Source organism: Homalodisca vitripennis, chromosome X (genome assembly GCF_021130785.1).
Source record: "Homalodisca vitripennis isolate AUS2020 chromosome X, UT_GWSS_2.1, whole genome shotgun sequence".
Taxonomy (NCBI): Eukaryota; Metazoa; Arthropoda; class Insecta; order Hemiptera; family Cicadellidae; genus Homalodisca; species Homalodisca vitripennis.
This window is the reverse complement of record NC_060215.1, coordinates 91,328,529-91,353,238: the sequence shown is the minus strand read 5'-3', so window position 1 is coordinate 91,353,238 and position 24,710 is coordinate 91,328,529. Positions and strand designations below refer to the sequence as shown.

The window sequence follows — 24,710 nt, the reverse complement described above, 5'->3', positions numbered from 1 at the left end:
CACACCGTTTGTAGGTCAATGACTCCTGAATTTTTTAACCAGGTCTTGTTTATAAATATCTCCTTTGTATATCTGTACTCACTGACACAGTGAAGTTTGAGCACACTGTACATAAGAATCATTACAAACTTTTTATGTGTTCTTGGTCAGTAAAATGTCAAGTACTCTCAGCAATACTTGTGATTTTTGTATTTATACAGTAAAATCTATAATTGATCCAATAACAACTAAAACTGTCCCTTCATGACTAAAACCAACTGTGTAGTACCACATCAAAACTGAGTCAACACATTGATAAGGGTTCATTGATAAGAAATATTTTAACTGCAGGAAATCTGAAAAGAGTTCTGAATGTGGTAAGAAAAATGGTAGTTCTCAAAATAAAACTAGAGTAGTTGTAAAGTTCTTGATATTCAAATTGTACAGCTTTGTTTGTCTCCAATCTAAAGAGCTAACCATCCAAAGGCTTGGGTCTCGTCCAAGTAAACAAATTAAGCAGTCATGAAAAGGAAATATCTTTCTTTTTAATTTAATTTCAAATTTTAAATCAATAAGAATGAACAGTTATTATGGAAGTTAAAGACTACATAACAACATGCTACTATGTATATTTGTTTGTATATTCACTTAAACGTATAGTATATGTGCCCAACTCCAACTTTCCATCTAATAAATCTTGACTCTGCAGTGTCTAACTCTTGGTAGTGTTTACATCTCACAGAATTATACATTTTTCTTTTATACCTAGTTTGCTTTTTTTATTTATTACAACTCTTATTACAAATATAGATACTTAGAAATTATCTATATAAATAATTGGAATAGTTGGATATTACAAATACAATTAAGAAATGAGTGGAGAGCCAAAATAGGTCATGCCTAGAAAATTAAAATAACTAGAGACAACAATGTCTATTCACTAAAGTCTGTTTTGGTTTATTTAGAGGTAATTTTTAGCATGAAAGGCAAAAGCCCAAACAATACACTAAACTACAAGTATAAATAAATATATATACTCTCATAAAACAAGGTCAGTTAATAATTTACTCAAGATAATAATTCAAAATGACTTAAATTACATTTAATATTAATAATTTAAAAAATTCATCTTTTTACTAGTTTTTGTGTTTAGAACAATGGGAAACATAAAAAAATAAAAAAAAATGTTAGAATAAATCTATTCATACTACCTTGCTGGACATCTAGACCTGCTCTCTCCAACATATATGGCAGACCTTAATAAGAATATTAAATATTATTAATACAAAGTATTTTAATTCATAATTACTGTTGTAAGTAAACCCTTGATTATATGGAGTTTATCAAACAGATACAAATTTGTCCACAATATTTTACACATTAAGTGTAAACATACTTTTCCCAGTATAATTTCTCTTCCCTAATCCCACCAACATTAATAACACATTATGTTTTAGATACTTTCTAATGCTTTGTAAATTTTATTATATTGCAGTTAAATTCTTCACTGAATCATACAGCAATCAAAAGTATATTGATACTTAATACACTTTTGGCACAACTAATAATGGCAGTCAATTTATAAAAAATTGTGTCAAACAATAGTCTTAAAATATAACATGTTTACATTATTTTAATACACAACTGATGTTACCATTTCATTTTAGTTTAAATTTATTTGTATTGCTAATATTATACGTATATAATTATTTTTTCATATTCATTAAGTTTGTATACATGGTAATAGCCTAATATTTATTCTTATTTTGCTACACTAACAGTTATGATTTTATAAACAAATAGGTTTTTACAAAGACAATAGACAATGGATATAGATGAATTACTATTATAAAGGAGAAAAATAAGTTCCAACCATGCTGTACCAATCTAATACATGGTGATAGACATTCTAAGTTATGGGGTCTAAATGATCAAGGGTTGAAAATTACATTTTAATTACCCACAAATAAATGGAAAACGTTTTATTATTATATGGTAATAAGAGCGTAAAGACAATACTATGGTAATAAACATGTGTCTAATTTAAGTTTGTTTAGCGTTTAATAAATGGAAAGGCATCATTAGTTCTGAACAATTGGTCTTAACTGTATATAGAATTATTTAATAACGAACAATGAGATAATAGAGCTTAATGTTTAAAATATTTTATGGATAGACAAAATTAAATGAGACGATTTGGACTTTTACTAATTGTTACTAAGTTATACCTCAATAATTCAACATTCTATGAATTAATCTTTATATAGTTGTAATACTTGTAACTGTGACTAAGCAAAAACTTTCCAATTTCATACTTTCCCATATAAAAATTAAAAACTATAAATATACTTATGAAATATTATAAAGTATCTCTGTGTTTGTGACAGTAATTTTTACAATTTGGCTATTCTAAATTTGGAATGGATGTAATATTTCAGTTTTTCACAATTGACAAAACATTTTCAAAAGCTGGTGCACTTTTTAATTATAAAGATATCTTTTATATTGTAATTCTCTGACTCTTACTAAGAAAAATGGTATAAACATTATATATTATAAATCAGATTTTATACATAAATCCTAAGAAAACCTGCAAGATCCATGAAAACAGGTCTGTAGTTAAGAAATTATAATGGAAACTTGAAGGGTTAAAACCAGACTCAGATAAATAAATAGGCAAGAAGTTTACCTCCGGAAAGGGAGAGAGCAGATTTTTCATAGATTCTGCGCTTGGAGGGAGACACTAAGCTCGGAGCGGTCGGCCGGAGCACATTGACTGAGGAGCGAACAGTGGACACCAATGATGAAAGGGACACTGGAGGGACCTGAGAGATCACATTGGTAGGTAGACAAGGCTGGGGTTGGCTCAGGTATGGCTGAGGGCTCAGCTTTGGTAGGCATAGTCCACTCTGAAACAACATTTGTAAACCATAATTAAAGTTATATTAATGATTAATTAATATTGATGAATATGGTTATAGCATCTATATGGATCATATTTTCTTCAGTTTAGTACAGTTAAGCATGTCCTTTCATGTGGACTATATCCGTAGCAGCTACAGAAAACAAGGTAACCCGTTTTAATTTTGTGTGTGTGTGTGTGTATATATATATATATATATATATATATATATATATTAGTGACAATTTAATATTGATAAGGTTAATATTTATAAAGGTATAAAACTAGGTTTTATAATAACAAAATTTAAATTAGAAATATGGCTTTTAAAATAAAATTATAAAAACAAATACCTGAATTTTATTTTTACAGTTTGTTTTAAAAAATTCATTATTGGTTCAAAACTACTGGTAAATGGCTAATAAATACAATTAAATAATGTATTTAACTGTTATGAGTACACAAGTTACTCTGTAAAACATCCGATTGCAGCATGAACTGTTAACTAACAACACTGGGATTGATGCCAAATGAAAGTTTCCACACCCCCTAGGGGCTGCAAACCATAAAGAACAAATTCTTCGGTATCCAAAAGAATCTTACTTCATAGCAGTAAAAACTGTCTTAAGCAGTATTATATATTTCTAATCAATTTTAAATAGACAAATAAAATGTGATAAGATCTCAGGTTAAACAGACATGAATTTTATTTTGTATTACTCTTGCAACTCTTGTGAGTTTAAAAATATTAGGATGATTGGTTCTTCTCTATACTTGAGAAGTTCAGTGTACTTAAAGAAGAATAATTTAAGAAATTAAATTAAATTCATTGTAAAGTGATTTTGTTTTCTGTATCACATATAAATTGTGTATTTGCCATATATTGCACAATTTACCAGCTAAAATATGAATAACAGACAAAGATTTTGGTTAGTTGTGGGGCTCCAAAATCTACTTAACCAATCAGTAAAACTTATCAATGATATATAACCAAGGGAATACAATCAAAAGTGTGATCAAACCTACTCACATTAGATGCTTCTCTTTCTTGCTCGAGACCTTGCTGTTTGGACATGTGAAGATGCATCATCATAGCCTGCAATCTGTCCCGTTCCTTCTGTAGCTGCAACTCCAGCTGCGAAACCACCTGCATCTGCACCCTGGCCTGCGCAGTCGACCTGTCATCCAGGTTGTGCTCCTTGTTCAAATGCCTGAAAAATGGTTTTATTATTTTGATTGGTTATCTCAACATTTCCTTTGGGGTCCTGGTGGTCACTATGTATTTTAATGAAAAATACAGTATTGATTACAGCCTGGCTTTTGGTATTGGCGATGGAGGAGTTAAGTAATTCATAATTTCTATTATGAAAATTTTATTTTAAATTATGAGAGCTGTAAGAATATAAAATCATTAGTATATTTTATCTAAAATTGGTTTTTCATCATAAAAAAGAGAACAATTATTTTGATTTTAATTTAAAAATGCAAAAGCCTTTATTGATCTGTAATTTGGTTTTTGTGTATTCTGGAAGCATTTTCTCTGCCCAATTAAATACATCAAGCATACAAATTATACCAATCGCTAACTGATTCAATTATATGATTTATCTTTTTTACAAATTTTTCTTAGGGCTGACTAATGTGCCTTAAGCTTAGAGCCAAGACAGTGCTAACACAGTATCATTCAACAGAAGTAGTAATATTTTATATTATTAATGACTGGTTTTATAGCTTTATATACTTTGAATATAATCAATATATATGCCTTTGTTACTCTATGATGGCATTTGAAATGTGAAGAGCAGCTCTATTTCATGAGGGACTCCTAAGGCAATGGTTGCACTAATCATTTGTACTGGCCTTCATTTATTGCATGAGGCTTACTTGAAAAAAGCTTGGATGTCTTCACAAACAGCCTCACATCCAGGCCATTTGCATACTCCATGGCCGAACAGCTGATGGACTTTAGAGAGTTCCCCAGGTTGGTCAGGTTGTGATGCAGGAGGAACCTCGTCCTGACTTACCCCACCATTAAGGCATTCTCTCCTGGAGATACCCATTGACACTAAAAGGCCTGCAAACAGTAAAGGCACTTTAATTATATCTGCATACTCTAATGTGATGGACTTTAGATTGTTCTCCTCAGGTTGTAATGCAAGAGATACCTCGTCCAGACAGGGTATTCCTTGAAATTAAGTCATTCCCTCCTGGAGATACCTATTGACACTAATTGAACTGTAAAGTCAACCAAGTTAAATTTGAATTGTATGAATTTAAGACACATGGAACTTGGAGATCTTGGACAGTGCTTGATGTGTACAATGATAATCATAGATTATCACTGCTGAGTTTACAATTGACACTTATATCTCCAAACAGTTGAATTTTGAGGAATATGGGGCTAGTGGTACTTACCAAGTTACCAAGGTAGTACAACTTGTCCTGTATCACCAAATTAAAATGAAATTAAAACTAGTTATATGTAATAATTAAAGTGTGCTGTGAATAGAGTATAGTAAAATTTATATACAACTAAGAATACTGGCACATTTTACAAATCATACCTATTGAAATATGAATGATTTAGAAATAAAACAAGAACTTGTGTGTAATATTTAACATGATCGTTGTATAGTTTACATAAAGTTTGGTTAGAAAAAGTTACCATGAAACTGACTCTATAACAAATTCACAAAAGATTGAATGCAAGTTTCAACTTTGTACACAGATTTTTTTATAATAGTTATTGTTTTAATTGACAATGCATGCACATTTATTTGCCATACTAAGAAATATACACTAAAAACAATAAAAATGTACACATGGAATTAGTGGTTAAAACTGATTACTTTGGCGGTATCATCTGACATCAGACTCACACCACAAGTGTTACATAAGCATGCAACCTAGTTCACTATGAAATCAACAGAGGTATTTCTTCTAAGAAAGAAATTGACTGTCACCCAACTTTATTACTAACACAAACCAAGTAGGAAGCACCAAGTTTTGAGGCGTGTGCTTTGGTCGTTGTTTTTTTGGTGTATTTTGGTTGTACACCAATTTACTACCAAAATAAGTAATAATTCTAAAAATATATGTTATTTTCTAATTATCGTCAGACATCAACACACTCACAAAGAGCTAGCACACCAACCCTTCATTAACTACCTGACTCACTTGCCTACCAGTCCAGTCATTAACTACCTGACTCACTTGCCTACCAGTCCACTACACCTGACCGATCCGCTTATTTTGCAGACCTTATCATTTGCTGCCCTTTGCTCGTCTCTCCCCTCTCTGTCTCTCTCTCTCTCTCTCAATCAAAAATTAAGTAATCATCTGTCCTGACTCACTGGGTTACCACCAGTGGTGTAGTGCCGAATTTAGCTGTGCCGGAGCGACCATGGTGTAAGTATAATAGGTGTGCTATATTCCCCGTGCAGATTCCCCCTGCCACCCTTGCACAGGTCGGGCACGTGTCGTCAGCTTGGCGTTCCGACGGCGGCGTTACATTTGCAGACTTCCACTTAAACTGTCGTTTTAGCCACTTAAACTAGAGCGATTGTAATAAATTTTATATATTCTGGTTCATTGTTAAATATACTTTATAAAAGTAGTTATTTCATGGTGAAAACTATAATATAAATATATTATACTTACACCATGGGAGCGGCGAGTTGCTGGGTATAGCAATAAAAATCTTTTTGATTATTAATAAAGGACATTTTATTTCGTAAACTAGGCTAACACAAATTGTAATGACAAACAGATAAGCTATGATTTTAGACATACTTTGAAAAATTACTGTGCTGTCGTGCTAATACATTATTGTAGCCTGAAAAAGAATACCGTAAAAATGCATTGTAAAAACTATTAAATATTGTAAAAGTAATATTTTTATATATTTTCTACGGTAACACGAACATGAATATTGTGCGATAACCTCTAAAGTATGTCCCAAAATTTCTCTCCTTTTCCATTCCCATTTTCTTTCTTTGGAGGTACTGCTATTCTTGTTTGGGTGTCGGCTGCTGAACGATGTCTTCTTAATCATGTCATGACATAGGGGTCAGGCTTTCATCTGCGGAGAGGGGGACCTTGGAGTTTTAAAAACAGTAGGGCTGAGACATGACTTACTGTCAATGAGTTCCTTAATTTCACAGTCAGCGGAATTACAGGGTATTATTTTAGTGCAGTTCATAAGCTCTTGCAGTCCATCAGGTACCCGCCTGCTGTTGTCCAAGTAATCCCTGTAAGCAGTCACAGCTCTGTTGATGTTCAACTTGAAGCGTTTGCATAGCTGCTCCACTTGAGTTTGGCCAAACCCAGGTTGAATACCAGTGGGCCAGTATTCGGGTTCCAAAACTTTTAGTTGCTCTACAAACTCCTCGTTCTTGACAATTTCTTCGCCTAAGCTAGCGGTAAACATTCTCTTCTTTAAGTTGCTGATTACACTAGAAATCAACTGCTCACCATTAAATGATACGATTTTAGGGTTTTCATTTAACTTTACAGAAGCAAAAAAGCCTTCCCTCATGGCGACTTTTGCCTCCAGAACTCTTGTCCCAAGTTTTTCTTTAAAAGATTCCAGATATCTGATTGATCTATGAATCAGTTTGTCTGCAAATACAAGGGACGTGCTTCTGTTTTCCAGACTTTCAGACAACAAAACCAATTCAGCAAGAAGGTTATACATAAATGCTAAGTTTAACAAGAACTTATGGGAAGTCAGCCTCTTCAATAAACCATTATATTTGCATCTATCAGTGGATGTTCTCTCAGGATCATCCATTGCTTTAGAGAAGTGGCTGGCTAAGGCTTGGTAACCAAACCACACGGCTGAAACAGTACGAAAACTGCTTGTTACCCACCTCGTGCTTAAAATTCTGCCGATTTTATTCCTTTGAATATCGAGGTCCTGTGCACATTCTTTTGACTCTCACTTATTCTTTAGAGATGTACTGTACAATGAATAAAGTTTATCCATGAATGACTGGAAATGGTTAACCCCTACTACTTCACTTATGGCATCCCCAATAGCCAGTTCCAGTCTGTGATTCACACAGTGCCATATGATAATATTAGGGTAAACAGATCAAATTCTCCTTGCTACACCTGAGTGCTTTCCCAACATGGCGTTCGCCCCGTCGCTTGTAAAGGAAACCAAGTTTTGTTTTAAGTACTCGCCATTAAAACCATATCCTTCAAGGCACTGGTGAACACTGTTAAAAACTGTCTCAGCTTTTAGATCAGAAAGCTCGACTAAGTCCAAAAATAAAGTACTTGGTGGTTTATCCTTGCTAAATTCACATTTTAAATATACAATGAGGACGAATTTAGAACTAATGCTTGTGGATTCATCAATGATTATTGAGAGTTTTCCAAAAAATTTCCTTTACTTGATTCAAAATGCGCATTTTCATTTCCTTTGAAATATGATCTATTATTTCGACTGCGCTATATCTTGAATGAAGGCCTACGCCGATATCTACCCCATTTAGTTTTTGTAGCTCAAGCAATCCGAAATGGTCGCTGTACGGATGGTCGTTTTGAGCAATAAAATATGCCGATCTAAACACAGCCTTAGTTGAATCAAGCTCAGCTCGATTCATTTGATCAAATTACTTGTGGCATCAAATGTTCGTTTGATTTGTCAATCATTGTTTGAGCGATTTGGTGAGCTTTCGACTGTTTATGTTCAAAAATCTTTTACCTCAAAGATTTGAGTTGATTTGTTATATTTGAGCCATAAAAACAAACTTTGTACGAACGCCACTCATAAGAAAGCGAAACATGTTCTTTTGTGTAGGCTCCCAAATTACCGACTTCAAAACAAATTTTACAGCCTAATTTACCTTCCTTTGATTCTATCCAAGGAAAAGCCGACTTCTTTCTCTCCCACATATCTTCTGTCCAAATGTCAGGCCACTGTGTTCTGGGGGGGGGGGGGGTCATCTGCTCGAACTTCCTTTTCATTAGGCTCAGGCTCAGTGAAGTTACTTATTTTAATTTTAGCTTTTGGATTTGATGTTCCAGGAACTGGATTTGAGTCAGTCATATTAGGGGCACTAAAAATTACGTTATATATCACTTCACAAAATTCACAAACTAATAATTAAAAAATTAGTAATAGGCTTTCACAAATGTATTATAGAGGACTCAACTCAAACAAAACTAATAGTATATAGGTACGGTACGCTGTTTGAACTCAACCACTACGACTAAGATTTTCGACAATAACAGCACTCACAATAACATAGAGACCGGGAACGCGAGTAACAAGTCTCGACCTGTCTGTATACGTATACACTTCCTGCAGTAGATGGGCGGGCGGGGTGGTGTGGCACATGGGAGGGGGAGAGAAAAAGTGCGAGAGAGCACCCTGATTTTTATGAAGGCGCTAGTTGCGAGTTACAAGAGTTGTCTATTGCACAGCGCCTACAATTACCTTGATACCACTCAACGGACATATAAGTGATGTGGGTTTGTTCTGGCCTTTTTATTATCGAGCGACTCGTCACCCGCCTACCACACTTTACAGGCGGGTGGCGCTCCAGTTCACAGCTCCAGCTCTAGATGCTATGCCGGAGCGACGCTCCGCTTCTTAAAGCTGTGCCGGAGCGCCGCTCCGGACCGCTCCGGCCTCACTACACCACTGGTTACCACGCTAATAGAAATAATATGAAATGAAAATCACCACAAAACAAGGAGGACCAAGATGACGAAATCACGTTTTTCCAACCAAACAACTGGGGCTTTATTGTCATCCTCTGCAGACTTTAACACAACACATTACAGTCTGCTTTTGTTATTATTACTTTATGAAGTAATACGCATACATATTATTACTTTATGAAGTAATCTAACATACTTTCCCCATCTGACTCTCTCTCTTACTTTCCATTACTGCCTCTGGCTGGGTACTATGTTTTTTGTATCCACCTCCCATTACACGAATAATGAAATATTGTCCTGAAATCCTTCGTTCCAATGGCTGGTCTACTCAGCAATCGCATACTCGCAACACTCGTGATACAGATTCTGGTTCTGTAAGGATAATAATTGGAAGAAGCAACACTCGTATATTTTCGTACATTTAAGAATTACTAAGGGAACGCAATATTAAATTTGATCCAAATGGGATAAACTTATGAAAAAAAGTAATAATATTCCTGTAGCGGTAACACAAGTACATTTAACCCTGGGAATGCCTGTTGTTGTTAACTGATGGATACATTCATGTAAGAGCCTGATGGAACAACAGATCTCTATTTAAACAACTAGATTTTAGCTAACGAGGTTGCCCTGTACTGCCGACTTAAATGCGAGTTGGTATGGGGCAGGGATGTCCACCAAACGGGACTAGAGGTAGGTATAACTTTCTAGTCGAACAGCACAGAACGGTAGCTTTCGAACACTTGCCATCACAAGTTGGAGTCTGACTAATCAATAGGCTCCCTGAGGGCATCCAACAACTCAATGAAACAAAAAAATTCAAAACTCGACTAACAAATTTTCTTATGTCAAAGGCGTTTTACTCAACTAATGAGTTAATGATGACCTGCTGGGATGAACATTTTAGAAATTAACAACGAACACGAAACCCCGGTTCTGATACATACATTTATCTGACGTAGTTATGCATTTTATACAGTTGCGTTGACGCATGCCATGCAATATTGGAATTGTTTCAGGCAATACAGAATATTATTATTATTAAATAAGCGTTGTCAACTTCTGAGCCAAGTTGTAAGTTATGTTTGCCCGTAAAGCCCATTGAATACCGTGAATTTTTCGCACACGCTTTCAGTTACATCAATCATCACGGTGAATAGTGTGGAATTTATATTTTAAGTGTTGAGCTAACTGTATAGTTGTAAATTTCTGGAGTTTAAATCCTAAAATAATTGGCTGAATTAAAATTCTAATACCAATATGAACACAAATTTTATCATCGTATTCATAACTACACGTTTTCTTGCGTTAGCTATTTTTTATCTGATGGCCCATTAACGGGGAAGCTGGAGTACAATTATAAAATTATTTAATAATTGTAATTCAAATTAAACAATTGGCAGTACCACTAGGACTTTACTCTATTCCTAAAACAGGTTTTTCAACTTATTAACCCACAGAAACTTGTGCTGTCGTTATGACCAACCATTGCCTTGTTATCAGAAAATGTATGCTCTTAATAATCAGATAATACTGGTCTACCTTTAAAAAAATGGGGAAATAATAAGACGTGGTCTAAATAATATTTTTAATGCTTTTGAAGAAAGTATGGCACCATGTAGACCCATTCAGGTAACTTGATAACAGGAGTCGACTGTTTCAAGATTTTTCTTGCACGTTCTATACAACGAAAAATATCCACCATAAAACTTCAGCCAAATCACGCTAAAATAAGTTGTAATTAATTTAATTCAACTTAATTTTCACAAAACATTTTCCCTCTGACAAACAAAAACTAACAACATCTAAAAACCTTTCATTACTACATTTTTGAATAGTATATTACTTTAGTTACAGTTGTTTAAACAATATTTTAAATTAAATTAAATGCAATATAATATAAACTCAGACTAAAGCTATACAGTAGTGTATTAATGCAGTGTGTTGTTACTACAATTAAACGAGTATGTTAGTTTAAATGTTGTGTTTGCTACCAAGACAGTATGTTCGAGCTGGTGTGACTAAATTTGACTGAAAGAATTGGCGAGTTTACCGCGAATCCTTAAGTGGAGTGCAGTCATCCACACTAGACCAGTTTTAAATTGGAGTCAGTGATTCATGTGTGTGCTATAAAGATATGGCTAAAACCGGATACGGCTGTGATAGTGTGTGAAGATATATATTTATGTGACAGAAACTGTAAAATACAACATAGTTGATCGTAAAAAGCGAGGGCTCTGTGGTGTACTGGTGAAATGCTCGCCCGGCAAGTGAGAGACCAGGGTTCGAGTCCCGTTATATACATATATATATATATATATATATATATATATATATATATATATATATATTTCAATTAAATTAAATACTGGTTGGTTTGTATACCAGTTGGATTTTAGACTTGATTTACGAAGTGGAGGAGAAGTGGCTTATTGAGAAATACTAGCTGTTTGTACTGTTATATTTGGTTATTCACATTTGTAAGTACTGGTTGATTTGTTGACGCAATAAGTGTACATCCAATCGCTCAGAAATCAGCCTCCAGATAAGAGAATCTACTAAATGGGAACATCAAAGGAATTCCAGGTGCGGGAATAGTCGGCGCGACGATTACGAGAAATCCGAGGTCGTTTCTGGGGGCATCAGTGCTCCGGTTATTGTGTGTGTCGTAGAGAGGGCGAGTGAGGGCGGGACGGGGCAGGGCGGGGACGGGTGTGTGCGAGGGCGAGGGGGTATTGCTCAATACCGACGGGGAGCGGGGCTCAACAGTCCCACTTGAGAGGGTAAATACTTCAACTATAAAGAATCAGTCTGTAATGGACCAGCAAAAGAATCCATGTTATATGTACTTAATAAACACCTTTGAGCCGCCTTACAAAATAAATAATTCGTCGTGGTGATATTTTCTTGGCTTCTTGTAAATGGTTAGTGCTAAACTCGCTTCCACTCCTGTTTGTTGTAGAAGAGATAAGAGAGGCGCCATTCTAACATACTCCGGTACGCTGAATAGCAAAAAGTACACGACATCAGTAAAAATTATGAGATTATATGTTTTTTGATACATGACGATGTCAGTAATTCTCAATAATTTACACGGATTAATAGTGTAATGCCATAGGACCCTTCGCAATGCAACATGCGCTCTCAAAAGAAGGTTATTTGTTTTAATAATCAACATAAATATTATTCAACGAATAGAAAAACTACACTATCAGTGTATATAACAATAAAGGAATTACAATTTGTTATAGACAGCTCGTATACGACCTGTTATAAAACCTGTCGTAAATATTATGTGTACGCGAGGAAGTTCAAAAATACAGTATATCTTGTCAATACTGTAGGTATTACAGCTATGTAGACAAAGCGAAGATCCAAGGATCAGGATATGCGCGATCAGCATTCTGGTTTTCTCCCCAAAGGACCACGGTTCGGCGCCTGGCGCGCCCACAAGGGGCTATAAGGTTCTCAATTACATTTCAGTCACCCACAACTTACATCTACACTGAGACAATTGGACGGGGCCCTGTCCACAGGACCTACCAGCCGTCGCCAACTGCATATTTAACGCACGTGGTAGAATAACCAGGGGAGTTCCCGGGAGTCAATACGTCTGAATCTCCTTCCTGCGTGATTAGTACGAGTTCTGCCCATCACTGGAACCCAACGACTCTAATATCAGCGGGGACCGGTATTATGGTTCAAGCAGAACACTATGGAATATAATCCCGAGATCCTAATTTTAGTGGTCGATGAGCTATTAAAGCCAAAATCATCATTCTGAGTCGGTGGTGCGAATGGCGGATCTTCAACGGCACAACAGGTAGGCTATTGTATACTGAAGATGTGGCTGACCCATTTATCTAATTTTCTGCGGAGGTAGAGCAGTTTAAATAATACGATCTCTATAACTCATATGGAATTTAAAAAGCGATGTGTCAAGCATTCTTATATCGCAGCATTCTAAATTTTTGGGTTTAAAAACTTTTTCTAGTTAGTTACGTACTACCGCCTACCACCTGAAACCAGATTTCTGAGAATTTGAGCAAAGGACATTTAAGCATAACTATTTACATATTGAGTTTTGCTTTTAGACAATTGAACGACATTTTTTATGACGAAGAAATTAATTTACCATACTATACCTACTTCGATCGATGTTATTCTTTGGTGTAATATCTTGAGGTGGTTGGTCTCCCCTTCTACTCCAGCCTTTCACAATTGCTCTTTATAATGACACCAAATTGTTTACTGTCTGTCAGCTTATTATAAAAACTCTTCTGATCCATATATCTATAATAACTTTTAGTCTTTCTTTGGAATTATTACTCACGAACACAAATTGTTACAAGATCAGTCACATTGATAAATCCCTGTTACTGCTAACGCTTTGTACCGAAGTCTCCGCTAACTTTTTAATAACTATAATCCCTTTCAGTTGCCATCGATGTCAATTTTGAAAATTGGACATGTCATCGCTATATAGGAAGCCGAGACCTCAGCATACTTTAGCCGAACCTAACAGTGGCCTGACACAGTGACGGAACTTATGGGGCCATCATTCGCTCAGCCATCATTCAGTCATTATTCGCTCTCCTGATTTCCCTCTCGATCAGTTGTTTGTTTGGTTTTATTTTATAATCTATATCTAGACTACGGCCACTACATATGTCAAAAGTCTAAATTGTTATTGCTGCAAACAATATATGTTTCTACCGATTTTAAGTTTTTGTTTATTTTCGTTTCAAAAATCATTTTTCTCTTCAAATTTCGTTCTTTTTTAATAAACCCATCCCTCGTAAATTAACTAATGCGTCACAATTACCTCACAATTTGTTTTTCCAAAATTAAACTACATTCATCTAGGATTTCAGATGAGAACTGACTCAAACATTATGTTCGGTTATTAGATTATGCAGAACACACACACACACACACACACACACACACACACACACACACACACACACACACACACACACACACACACACACACACACACACTTTTTTATCTTGCTTGATTTGGCAGAGTTGCTGATAGTATGTGTGGTATACAGTCACGGATGTCACAGTAAAGTGTATACTGTTTGAATAATGATACAAATTGAAAACCTTTATCATGTGTTTGTTTCAAATTCTTATTGATGATGGATTTGAAAGGATAACAGGATTGCAGACATTCGCTATCAATATACGAGTATGTTACAAAAATATTAAGGATGGTAACGTTAATAAAACACTATATTTCGATGACTGATATTAATCCTCTGTCTCAGATGTCATAATTTCGTACAATTTTAATTTTTAGTGGATAGTACATTTCAGTTTTGTTCTCGAACTGTGATATACATATTTGTGAAATATAACGATGGTGACTGTCCTCTATTCTGTTATCCTTTATCAGCTGTCCGAAAAACTATTTAGATTAAAATCCAAAACAAAGTGTTTTATGAGGTAACTCATTAAGCCTCTCTCATTTACATGGCAGAAGTTCGCGGTCTTTTGATCAAAATTCTAGGGTTTAAACGGTTATTGAGAATCTGATAATGTTCAAAAGCAGCAGTGTGTATTTGTCGTAAAGACGTTCACAAATGGAATTTGGTCCATAATCATTAATCAGTTACAAGAATTCCTGACAAGTTTGACACGCTTTTTGTTTAACTTAAATCGAGATGATAATATCTCACATTACTTAAGTCAGCGTTAAAATTGCACAATCTAAGAGCTTTCCGAGTCTTTAATTTTACTTTTTTCCATCCTAAAAACCGAGTTTCCAAAATACTTTGCAAACGATTTCGAGTTCATTGCCATTCCTAGTTTTAGAGTACATAGAATTCATTTTATTCTTGAAATGCTATTTATGTGATTTAATTTACTTTTTGTATAGAAGATTACGAATGGTTTGTATTTATCCTTGTACGTCAGGTTAAGTATAAGAAAGAACTATGTAGTCCTAACTTCGCCTTAAAAAAATGAAGAGAATTCCCTTTTCATTTTAAACGCATGGAACGGTGAAAGTATAAACAAGGAGCTGTATGGGAAAGAAGAAACACATTTACAAGTAATGAAAGTGATAAGCTGAGATGATACAAGCCTATTTACGATCCTCTAAAAAACTTAATGATAATTTCTTAAGACAGATGTTTAAAATTATAGTACGAATATTTAAAACGGTAATAAATGGAAACCACATATTTCACGACTTCTAAGTGTATGAAACGAAAACCATCCAGACAGGCATTTTGTGAGTGATTTAGGGACAAGTGTGTAACCAATGAAATGTTTAATAATTCGTTTTTTTGTCAAACCTAGCGACAATTATGGATATACATTTTAACTATTATAATGTAAGTTCACATAGCGTTTATATTTATTTTGTCATTTATTCATTTAAGATGTAAGCATACCGTAAAGACAATAGGACTCGACTATCTTCAAAAGGCAACATTACACCTGGTAGAATGGCAATAATGTAAATAATATAAGGTGTTACGTTTGAACATTAATGAACTTAAACTGCGAAAGCTTCTTGGATCAAAATAGATATATTTTTTAGACTGTCTATGTTTAAGTAGCTAACAATACTTCTTGCCAAATTATCTTCATTTGAAAGAACAAAATATGGTATTGGCAGTTATCAAAAATATGTTATACGACATGACAATTATAGCGTTTTAAATATTATTGAAGTGCTGTTGTGTGTTTTTAATGTGTAGGTTTGGAGTTACTAACAGTGTGAGTTACCTTCATTGATCGCTATTCTTTTAAGTGTTAAATTCACTGAGAGCAGCTAATGGCTTCTCTATAAACGTAATATGGCCAAATTCCGTTATATGTACTCAAATCTTAAACTTTTTATATAGACAAATAACGACCTAGAGCTTGGAACTTTTTCTTTTATATTGTAAATGAGTTTATAATACTTGACAGCTCTCTTAGCAATTTTGTGATGAGACCCGTTAGAATTGCATCTAGACATTATCTTGAGGAATATTTTTTGTTTATCGCCACTATTGCCAGAGCGTTCACATACTACACATACTTTTTAATACGTTCAAATATTATAAAGTTATTCGCATAGATGTATTCTTTAGGAAAACACTGGTTCCAAGCTCGGTTGACTAGTTTTAAGTTTATATATATATATATATATATATATATATATATATATGTATATATAATCGGTTCTTAGTTTTCGTTAACAATGTAGAATACTATTTACAATTGTTTTATACCATTATACAGCCGGTATATCTATAAACAGTTAGGATTTTTGAGTTTATAACAAAATTTGACACATACTAAGGGGAGGCCACTCATCTTTTAAATCTCATTCTGCCCGGGCTCGCGGGCCTGTGCGAGTATCTTATCAAACAGAATAAGGCTACTGCAATTCTGACTCCAGACAGTAAATCACATAGTCAAGGGCATAGTATTCCAAAAGTATATTAGTCTACTCGTATTCAAGAGTGATATTATTTAATATAGTACAAATATAGCACAGAATACAAGTGTTTGTTTTGTTGTTTTTTAATGAAAAGTACTGTTAAAGTTAGTCATGTTTTGAAGAATTTCATACAACTTTAGTTATTTACGAATAATAATCGGATTCCGATTGACGTAAAGTTGCCAATTTTTGTACATTTTCTCAAAATAAAACATTATAATAAAAACACAACAAAATCTGAACTTGAAGTTGAGTTACGTAAAAGTAATATTGAATTTATACTACACAGTATTTATTGATGAAATATAAGTTATGACTATTCCACTAATTATGAACAACTCTCGAAACTTAACGTCTTATTAGACGTATTACTGTGCAAAAATATTCTTAACTTTAAAAATAAAATGACAATTTCTTGACTTTTTCACAGTGGTCAGTCTTCTTACATGAAGTCAATGACCACCTTGAAGAAGTCTCGGTTTACCTTTGACTATGTCTTTCCCTTGCCCTGCTTGATTTTTTACTTATTTGTTATTGGTTTGAATATTAAATGTATTGATGATTGCAATATGTTGTTACAGAAATTGTGTAGCTGCTGTTCTGGGCTGAACTTCTTGACCTTGTTCTGTCAATATGCTGACCTAATCTGGACAAAAAGCCTTTTTAGATTTCATGTCTGCGCCGGATAAAAATGTTTCCTTAAGGATTATCTGAGAAAGCATCTCCGATTGCGAGAAGAATTGGAGGCGCTCGATAAGATAATGGAATGTAAACAGGGACGCAGGAACTGGGCGTCCAGCCAATACCAGAAACAGTCTCGCATATTAATCTCTTTTAGACTTGACTGCAATTCTGTGTCATAAACAGATTTACGAGTAACTCTGTAGCTAGTACATTTTATACTGTTAAACCAATAAATTTAATTATTTACTCTTAGGAAGACCGACCATCCCATTAACTGGGCGACAAAATTCTCCAGTGACCGACACGACTCCAGTGACAGCGAACTTCGCAAATACACGGTGAGACATAAGCGCGTGCCAGCTGCTGTTTCTGTCGCGATGACGTTGCCGGTTAGTGCGACCCAACACAAACGTGTGAGACAGCAGCGAAACGTCACAGGCGACAGTGCAGACGCAGATCTCTTCCAGTGAAATTGAGCATGCATAATGAATGTCGAGCCAATTATTAATTAAAGAGGTGAAAAACACCGTATTTTTTGCAATCTAAAGCATGTTCATTATCACAATAGTCTGATGGATGATCGAATGTAGACATCAGTGGGGACCTTGATGCAGTAAGAGTTACTTTGATTTTAGCAAACAATTCTATTAAATTATGATATTTCACATAACTTTTGGGTAATTTTCAACTGTTAGTCATTTATACTGTATAAAAACAATAGTTGAATATACAATTTATTTTTATTTCTTAACAAATGTTTGCATATTGTGAAATTGAAGTATGTAAACTATTTACATAATAGTTTAGCAGTTAATAAAACTAAGAATAATTAAAGAGGGCATCAATCATTCTTCAACGAGTTTAAGTTAAATTATCCAACAGCAGAAACTTATGTTTTTAAGAACTTGAACACTATTTTTATCACCGACAAAGTTTTCGTCGTCAGATTGGCCTAGACTAGCATTAGAACGCTGATGACCATTTCATGGATAGTGACACCAGTCTCATGAAATTATAATTCTGACCAGCGGTGGTGTTGAAGGACGCGATTATGTTGACAGAGTCTAGCAACAACAACAGCAGATAACAGAACCTACAAGTTGTTTATTATTGCAGATCTAGTTGTTTAAAGTGTAAATCACACAGAAAATATATACTGTATCATCAATATTCTGAGGACACCCCCTCCCAAACTGGGGATCATTACTAGAGTCTGGCTTGATGAAAAGTAGAGTTTCTTTGTATTCCCGTTTCTCTTTGGGAGCCTTAGACTTATTCAAAACTACAACTGCGCTGTTAAAAACAGTTCAGTTCGGTTATATTCAAGGTTACGAACGTCCTTGACATGAAGGGAGTCCTTGTTTTCCTAGACGATTTTAGCCCTAGCTGAAGTCTTCTGTATACAATCAAAAGAGCCCATTCAAAGCTTCAAGCAATACAGTTTGAGATTAGTCTCGGCTATATTCTCAGATAGTTTGAATATCAGTTGAACTAATTCCATACTGTCCGCAAAGAAAATTAAATTCTAGGGTATACGTACGTTGTTAGATTTCGTGGAGTCTCTTGTCAGATACCAGCGATCACGCGACTGTGTATTGTTAACGCTACATGTTTTACAGCAGTTTCAGGGAGATGTTTTTTATCCATGCATCGTAGGTTCTATCAGAATGATGTTCTAAAGAGGGTCAGTAATTAAATAAAACGTTTTGTTTGTATATATTTTTGTTTCGGCTATTTCCACATTCTGAAAATTTTTGTAGAATAAGGTTAAACTTGTTTAAAAAAAAACCTCACATCCAACCTTCACCACGAGGATAATTGTTGAGATAATACAGTGTTGTTGAGGGTAAATAACCTAAGTGTAGATGATTGTCGTGACCCTTACAATGTTGAGCCGTATACCCTCAAGCGACGGGTCTATTGTTTTAAATGTTTCAGGCATTTAAATCGATCGTGTTTCATTTCATGTAGTTATTATAATTTAAAAATCTTAAAAATAAACACATAGTTGAGAATATTATAAGTAATAAAATATGTTGCAAGCAATATGGTTGCAAATATATCAACAACTAGGACGTGCGTAGTTCACATACGCCGTGCCTCGTTATAAAAGAAAATGATTTTCAAACAAAGATATGTAGGTAGCGATGTCAATTTATCTAAATGTGTGTTTACTAGTACAGTATGTGTTATGTTATGAACTAAAAAGTCTAATTTTGTGTTGAGCTGGAATTGTATGAGGCAGCAGCTTACAGTTCGGTTACTGCGGGCTACCTGGAAGATTTTTGAATCGAACTAACAAATAGAGCCAGTGCTATGTTAATATTTAGTTTGTATTAACCAGGTTGTGTATAGCCAATAAGACCACGTATTGTGACGTTCATCTGACCGAAATGTATTAAAATGAGAGATAGGATCATTTGATTTTTACTGATGGGGCGCATTTTCACCATGCTTTAAGAGTTCACATTGGGTGATAGAAAACTCTACTTTTGAAGTATCATAATTGTTGGATGGTATACTTAAGAATATTGAAAAATTCATTGTAATCAGAAGAGTAAATATAATTAATAATAGGCTGACTGTATAATAGTCAGCTTGTTTGGGATTGAACCAGTAAATTTACCAGCACAATATCTATAAATTTGATATTATCGGAACTAAACCTATTCAAAACACAGTACTGAAGCGTTTTGGCAGTAAAATATTTTGATAAACAATACTAAAATATTAGATTTTAGTTAATTATTTGAAAACATAGCTTTGGTTTTCATTCACTTTGTACTGAATTCATTGGGAATAGTTAATTAACTAATGACATTTTCATTGTTTGAAATTGGGTTTAATTTAACATTGCATGCCATTGCTAAATGAATTTAATTTCAATGCCTTGGAATTGACTAAGTGTTGAAATAAGAAGTATTCAGTTATTTATAATCAACCCTCTTTATATTTCCATTTTGCCTTAATATAACACAAAACATATAATTTATTTGAAGTATTTACAAAATTTATTTTTAATTCGACACGAACGCCGGACATACACAATGGTCTGGCAGCATCGTATCTCCATTAATACATAAACCCGTCACAGCCACTAGGCCTAAGAAGTTTGTACTGACTGTATAACACCTATATGTTAATGTACTCGTTCTGAGATACGTTATCTGAGAAATGATGGAGAAGACAGGTAGGTGGGTATCGATTGATAAACGAGTGTTGTTGTTAAACAGGTAGAGGATGGACCTACCAACAACGAAAAACACAAAAATTAAAGTGGAGGAACGGTGTTGTCTGTTGGAGCATCTCCACATCTGCGAGAAGAATGGCGGCGCTTGATAAGATAATGGAAAGTAAACAGAGCGTAGCAACCGGGCGTCCAACGGCGAACACAAACACACAGCCTTATTAGTCTGTGTTTGTCTGCCGTTTTCAGGGGTAAACATTTACAATATATTATAATGTGTCGGTGGAATATCGTAATTCTGCCTTTGCAGTGTGGATTTAAAACTGTTTTTTGTTGATGCTCTTATAATTGAATAACAATTGATAAATGACTAGAAGACAGAAATTGTGTTAACATTCTGAAAACGGTCGTTGAGGTCTCTAAATAAAACGAATTCCAATTAAACCTGTTCTTCGGCATGAAGTCCGTGAAAATAATAAAATATTGAAGTATCTGAAATATACTGTACGATTTTGATTTCAACCTAAAATTATTTACTTAATAGAGAAAGTAAATAAACTGATATTAGTGTTTATATAGAAACTTTTAGAAATAGTACACAGGAAGTAGCATTATGTGTAAAATATTACCGTGACAGTCCCCAATGGATAAACATAAGTAAAACGTTTGAAGTATAATTTTATATAGGTACAACAAAGTCGACTATAGCTTATAGTTTATTAGAAATAATACTATTTGTATTTTAAGTAAAATTTTACTTTATAGATGTACATCCTCATGTGTTATGGTTTATGATATTGCTACAACCGGTTCTGTTCACACTGCTAAAACGTGTTTCCCTACTATTTTACTATGTTTGATATGACAGTGTAACTGCTTAACTATTCATATTAATATTGTCAATTTATTAATTAATTTGTAAACGCTATGGTGTATTTAGGTGAGTTTAACTCATTAAATTGTTACTTTCTGCAAACCAAGCTTCTTCTTTCACCAGGCATTTTTCTTCTTGCTAGTGCACTAAAACACTGTCACTGACGTGTTACGGTAGTAATGAGGGAGTGATCTCTAAAATTGCTGGGTCAGAAGTCGGCACGTGAAGTGTTGAACGCATAGTCTTTGTCAAATATTCAAAATATTAGTGCATTTCCTACTGTGTTCTCTTTGAGTTTCCGAAGAAATTCAAGTTGGACGTTCTATACTCTTTAATTTGAACAACTTTAACCAAGTTATATTAATAAATTTTACCTTACATTAAAAGAATGTTTATGACTTTATAGAATTCAGTATGCTCTTATGAACAGTACACATATAAGAAGATTATTCTACTTATATCTTTCCTGTAATTTTCAGTCTTTTTATTCAGTTTGCGGACACTGAAACAACAATAACCACTATCCACTCATACATGCCTGACTCGTGTTATGTATAAGATTATTTTATTTTAAAATATTTTTGTCCGTAATTTCTAGTATTCTCAGTTTTGAAGAAAGTGCAGTGTCCTGTAAGTGTCTAGTTCATAACAGGTATATGTAAGAAAATCTTATATACTAGGATTAACATAATTAACAAACATAATCTGATAAGCATGTCTTCAAAGTAGGAATGTGAATAACAACTGGATAGGAAATTCATTCTCCAATTGTAAATAATGGGCATCGTTATCACGTGAAACACATAAAGCTATAGTATGATTGGTGAGACCAGACAGCCAATAGACAATGAACCAGCTGCAGCGCGTGCAAAAAAAGACTTACTCGGAGTCCTTACCTTTTTACTCTCATGATATCTTCTACATCCAACCAGACAAGTCAAAGGACTATCTTGCCTGATTAAAGGCTTTCTATAGCAAAATGTTTTCTAAATCATAAGTCAGAATTTTAGAAGCTGCTTTACATTGTAAAATGGGATTGAGGAATTTTGTGCAATTTCAGATGAAATATTTCGGCAATACGCCAATTTATAACTCATAACTGTATATTTCCAGAAAATGTAGGTCATAAATGTGTCTCATAACTACATAATGCTACAAAACTTCTGCACAGTCGAATGACAACATATTTTTTACCGATCACTTGTATAAATTCCATTAGCTTTTATTTCGTACTCAGACTTTTCATAATTGATCAGGTTTACGATAACATGAGTTCTACATAATTGATTCGTGAACATGTCTGCCTGCATGTATGTATACAATATAGATACATACAAATTACCAGACATCAGACAAACCCGCCGAGGTCTATGCAATTTTGTTGTGCCGTGTAATAAACCAAATGATTTTAGTGCATTTCAATACTTTAGGGTGTAAAGAATCATAAACATTGAACATCCTAAACAAATCAAAGTAAAATTAAAATTACAATTAAAGTATTGTAATTTTGCAAAATAGTTATACCGTGGGAATGTAAACAAATAAATAAATAAATCGATGTATTGTATAAACTAGAAACAAACAGCAAGATTATTATCGTTTACAAGGTGTAAAACTCACCGTTGATGCCTCCAATCCCCTTGTCCCCGGGAGGTTTATCCTGGGCAGGCTCGGGGGCGGTAGGATTGAGACTGTTCCATAGCGCGTTCATATCCCCTCCTGTGTACACGGCAATAGTCAGTGGTACTGGCAACAGTTATACGATGAGCATGTGTAATGGCAACCATCATATACCATAGTGAAGCACAAGAGTGTTACATACAAGAAATACTAATTGTGATGAATATAAAATGGATGACTGACCAAAGTTGGTTTAAATAATGTTCAGCAAATACCTTTACGTTCATTACAGGTGCATCTGTTTTAATATACACATTTATAAAACTTGTTGGTGTCTATTGGAAATAACAACTGAATCTTTAATTTGATTAACTCATTGTTTATTCGTACGGGCGATAAATAGTGAAATATGAAGTGATGGTATATATTTCACATTTGTTGTACACGGCAAGAATTATGATACCATCTCTGATTATACGTTGTTATGTATGTAACTGACTGCTGACTGTGTTGGTATTTGGTAATGATATATTGAAGTTACATTGTTTCCATATCATTGTGCAATATATGTGCATCTGTAGTTCACGTTTTTTAATTACAACATTTTTAAACTGTGGTACGACTATATATCTAACAATAAATATATGGCTCCAGTAGGTACAACGCTACAGCGTCAATTACATAGGCCTACTCTATTTTAGGAGAAAGTTGCATTAATTTGTGAGGTAAAGGCTATAACAGAACTTTTAAAATTGAAAGTAGAACAACGGTCAAGTTGCTCTCAGCGTTATGCCTACGCACGTGCCAAATATAAATCCCAATATTTAAATAATCTGCAAAGGCGGAAATTCAAGAGTGTGAGTTAGGAATCAATGAGAATACAGTATTATAATCACGACACACGATTTATGGGAAGCGATCTCAAATTTTAAAAGTGTTAAAAGAGTTTTAAATTGCCTATAGATGCTTGAGAAGGCTTGTCACTAAACTTTATGGGAATTGTACTATTGATTAAATTAAACGTACTGATTGTATGTTGTTTTCATTGCGAGGCACGGTTAGCAGTAATGAATAACCACTGTGTAGGGCAAAGGAGGGGAGGCTAAGCTGTAAAAGGAATCGCCTCGAGGGAGGACTGTGGGGGAAGAACTTTAGGGGGAGGGGGTGGACATTATTTTACGACACTGTTTATTCTCTGCGAGAGACCAAAACAACAATTGGTCGTGTTTTTGTTTCTCTTTTCCCTTAGCGGTCGCCAATGAATGTTAGCTTTGTGAATGATAAGGTTATATACTGTCATGATTGCTTTATTTTGTTCTCGTTTCAACCAATAGTTTAAACA

The 24,710-nt window shown here is 34.3% G+C and overlaps 1 protein-coding gene across 5 annotated transcripts in view; it reads right to left on the bottom strand.

Moving 5' to 3' along the window:
• The window catches only part of LOC124369361 (forkhead box protein P1-like), a 106,697-nt gene that overhangs the window by 40,978 nt on the left and 41,009 nt on the right, over window positions 1–24,710 (bottom strand). For 4 of the 5 annotated variants that reach the window (XM_046827339.1, XM_046827344.1, XM_046827340.1 and 1 more), the window contains 5 exons: window positions 23,369–23,467; window positions 4,766–4,955; window positions 3,912–4,092; window positions 2,669–2,888; window positions 1,191–1,235 (listed from right to left, as the gene is read on the bottom strand). In XM_046827339.1, coding sequence (XP_046683295.1) covers window positions 1,191–1,235; window positions 2,669–2,888; window positions 3,912–4,092; window positions 4,766–4,955; window positions 23,369–23,467 — 735 coding nt within the window. The remainder of the gene's footprint in view (window positions 1–1,190; window positions 1,236–2,668; window positions 2,889–3,911; window positions 4,093–4,765; window positions 4,956–23,368; window positions 23,468–24,710) is intronic. The other variant, XM_046827343.1, reaches the window with a different exon arrangement.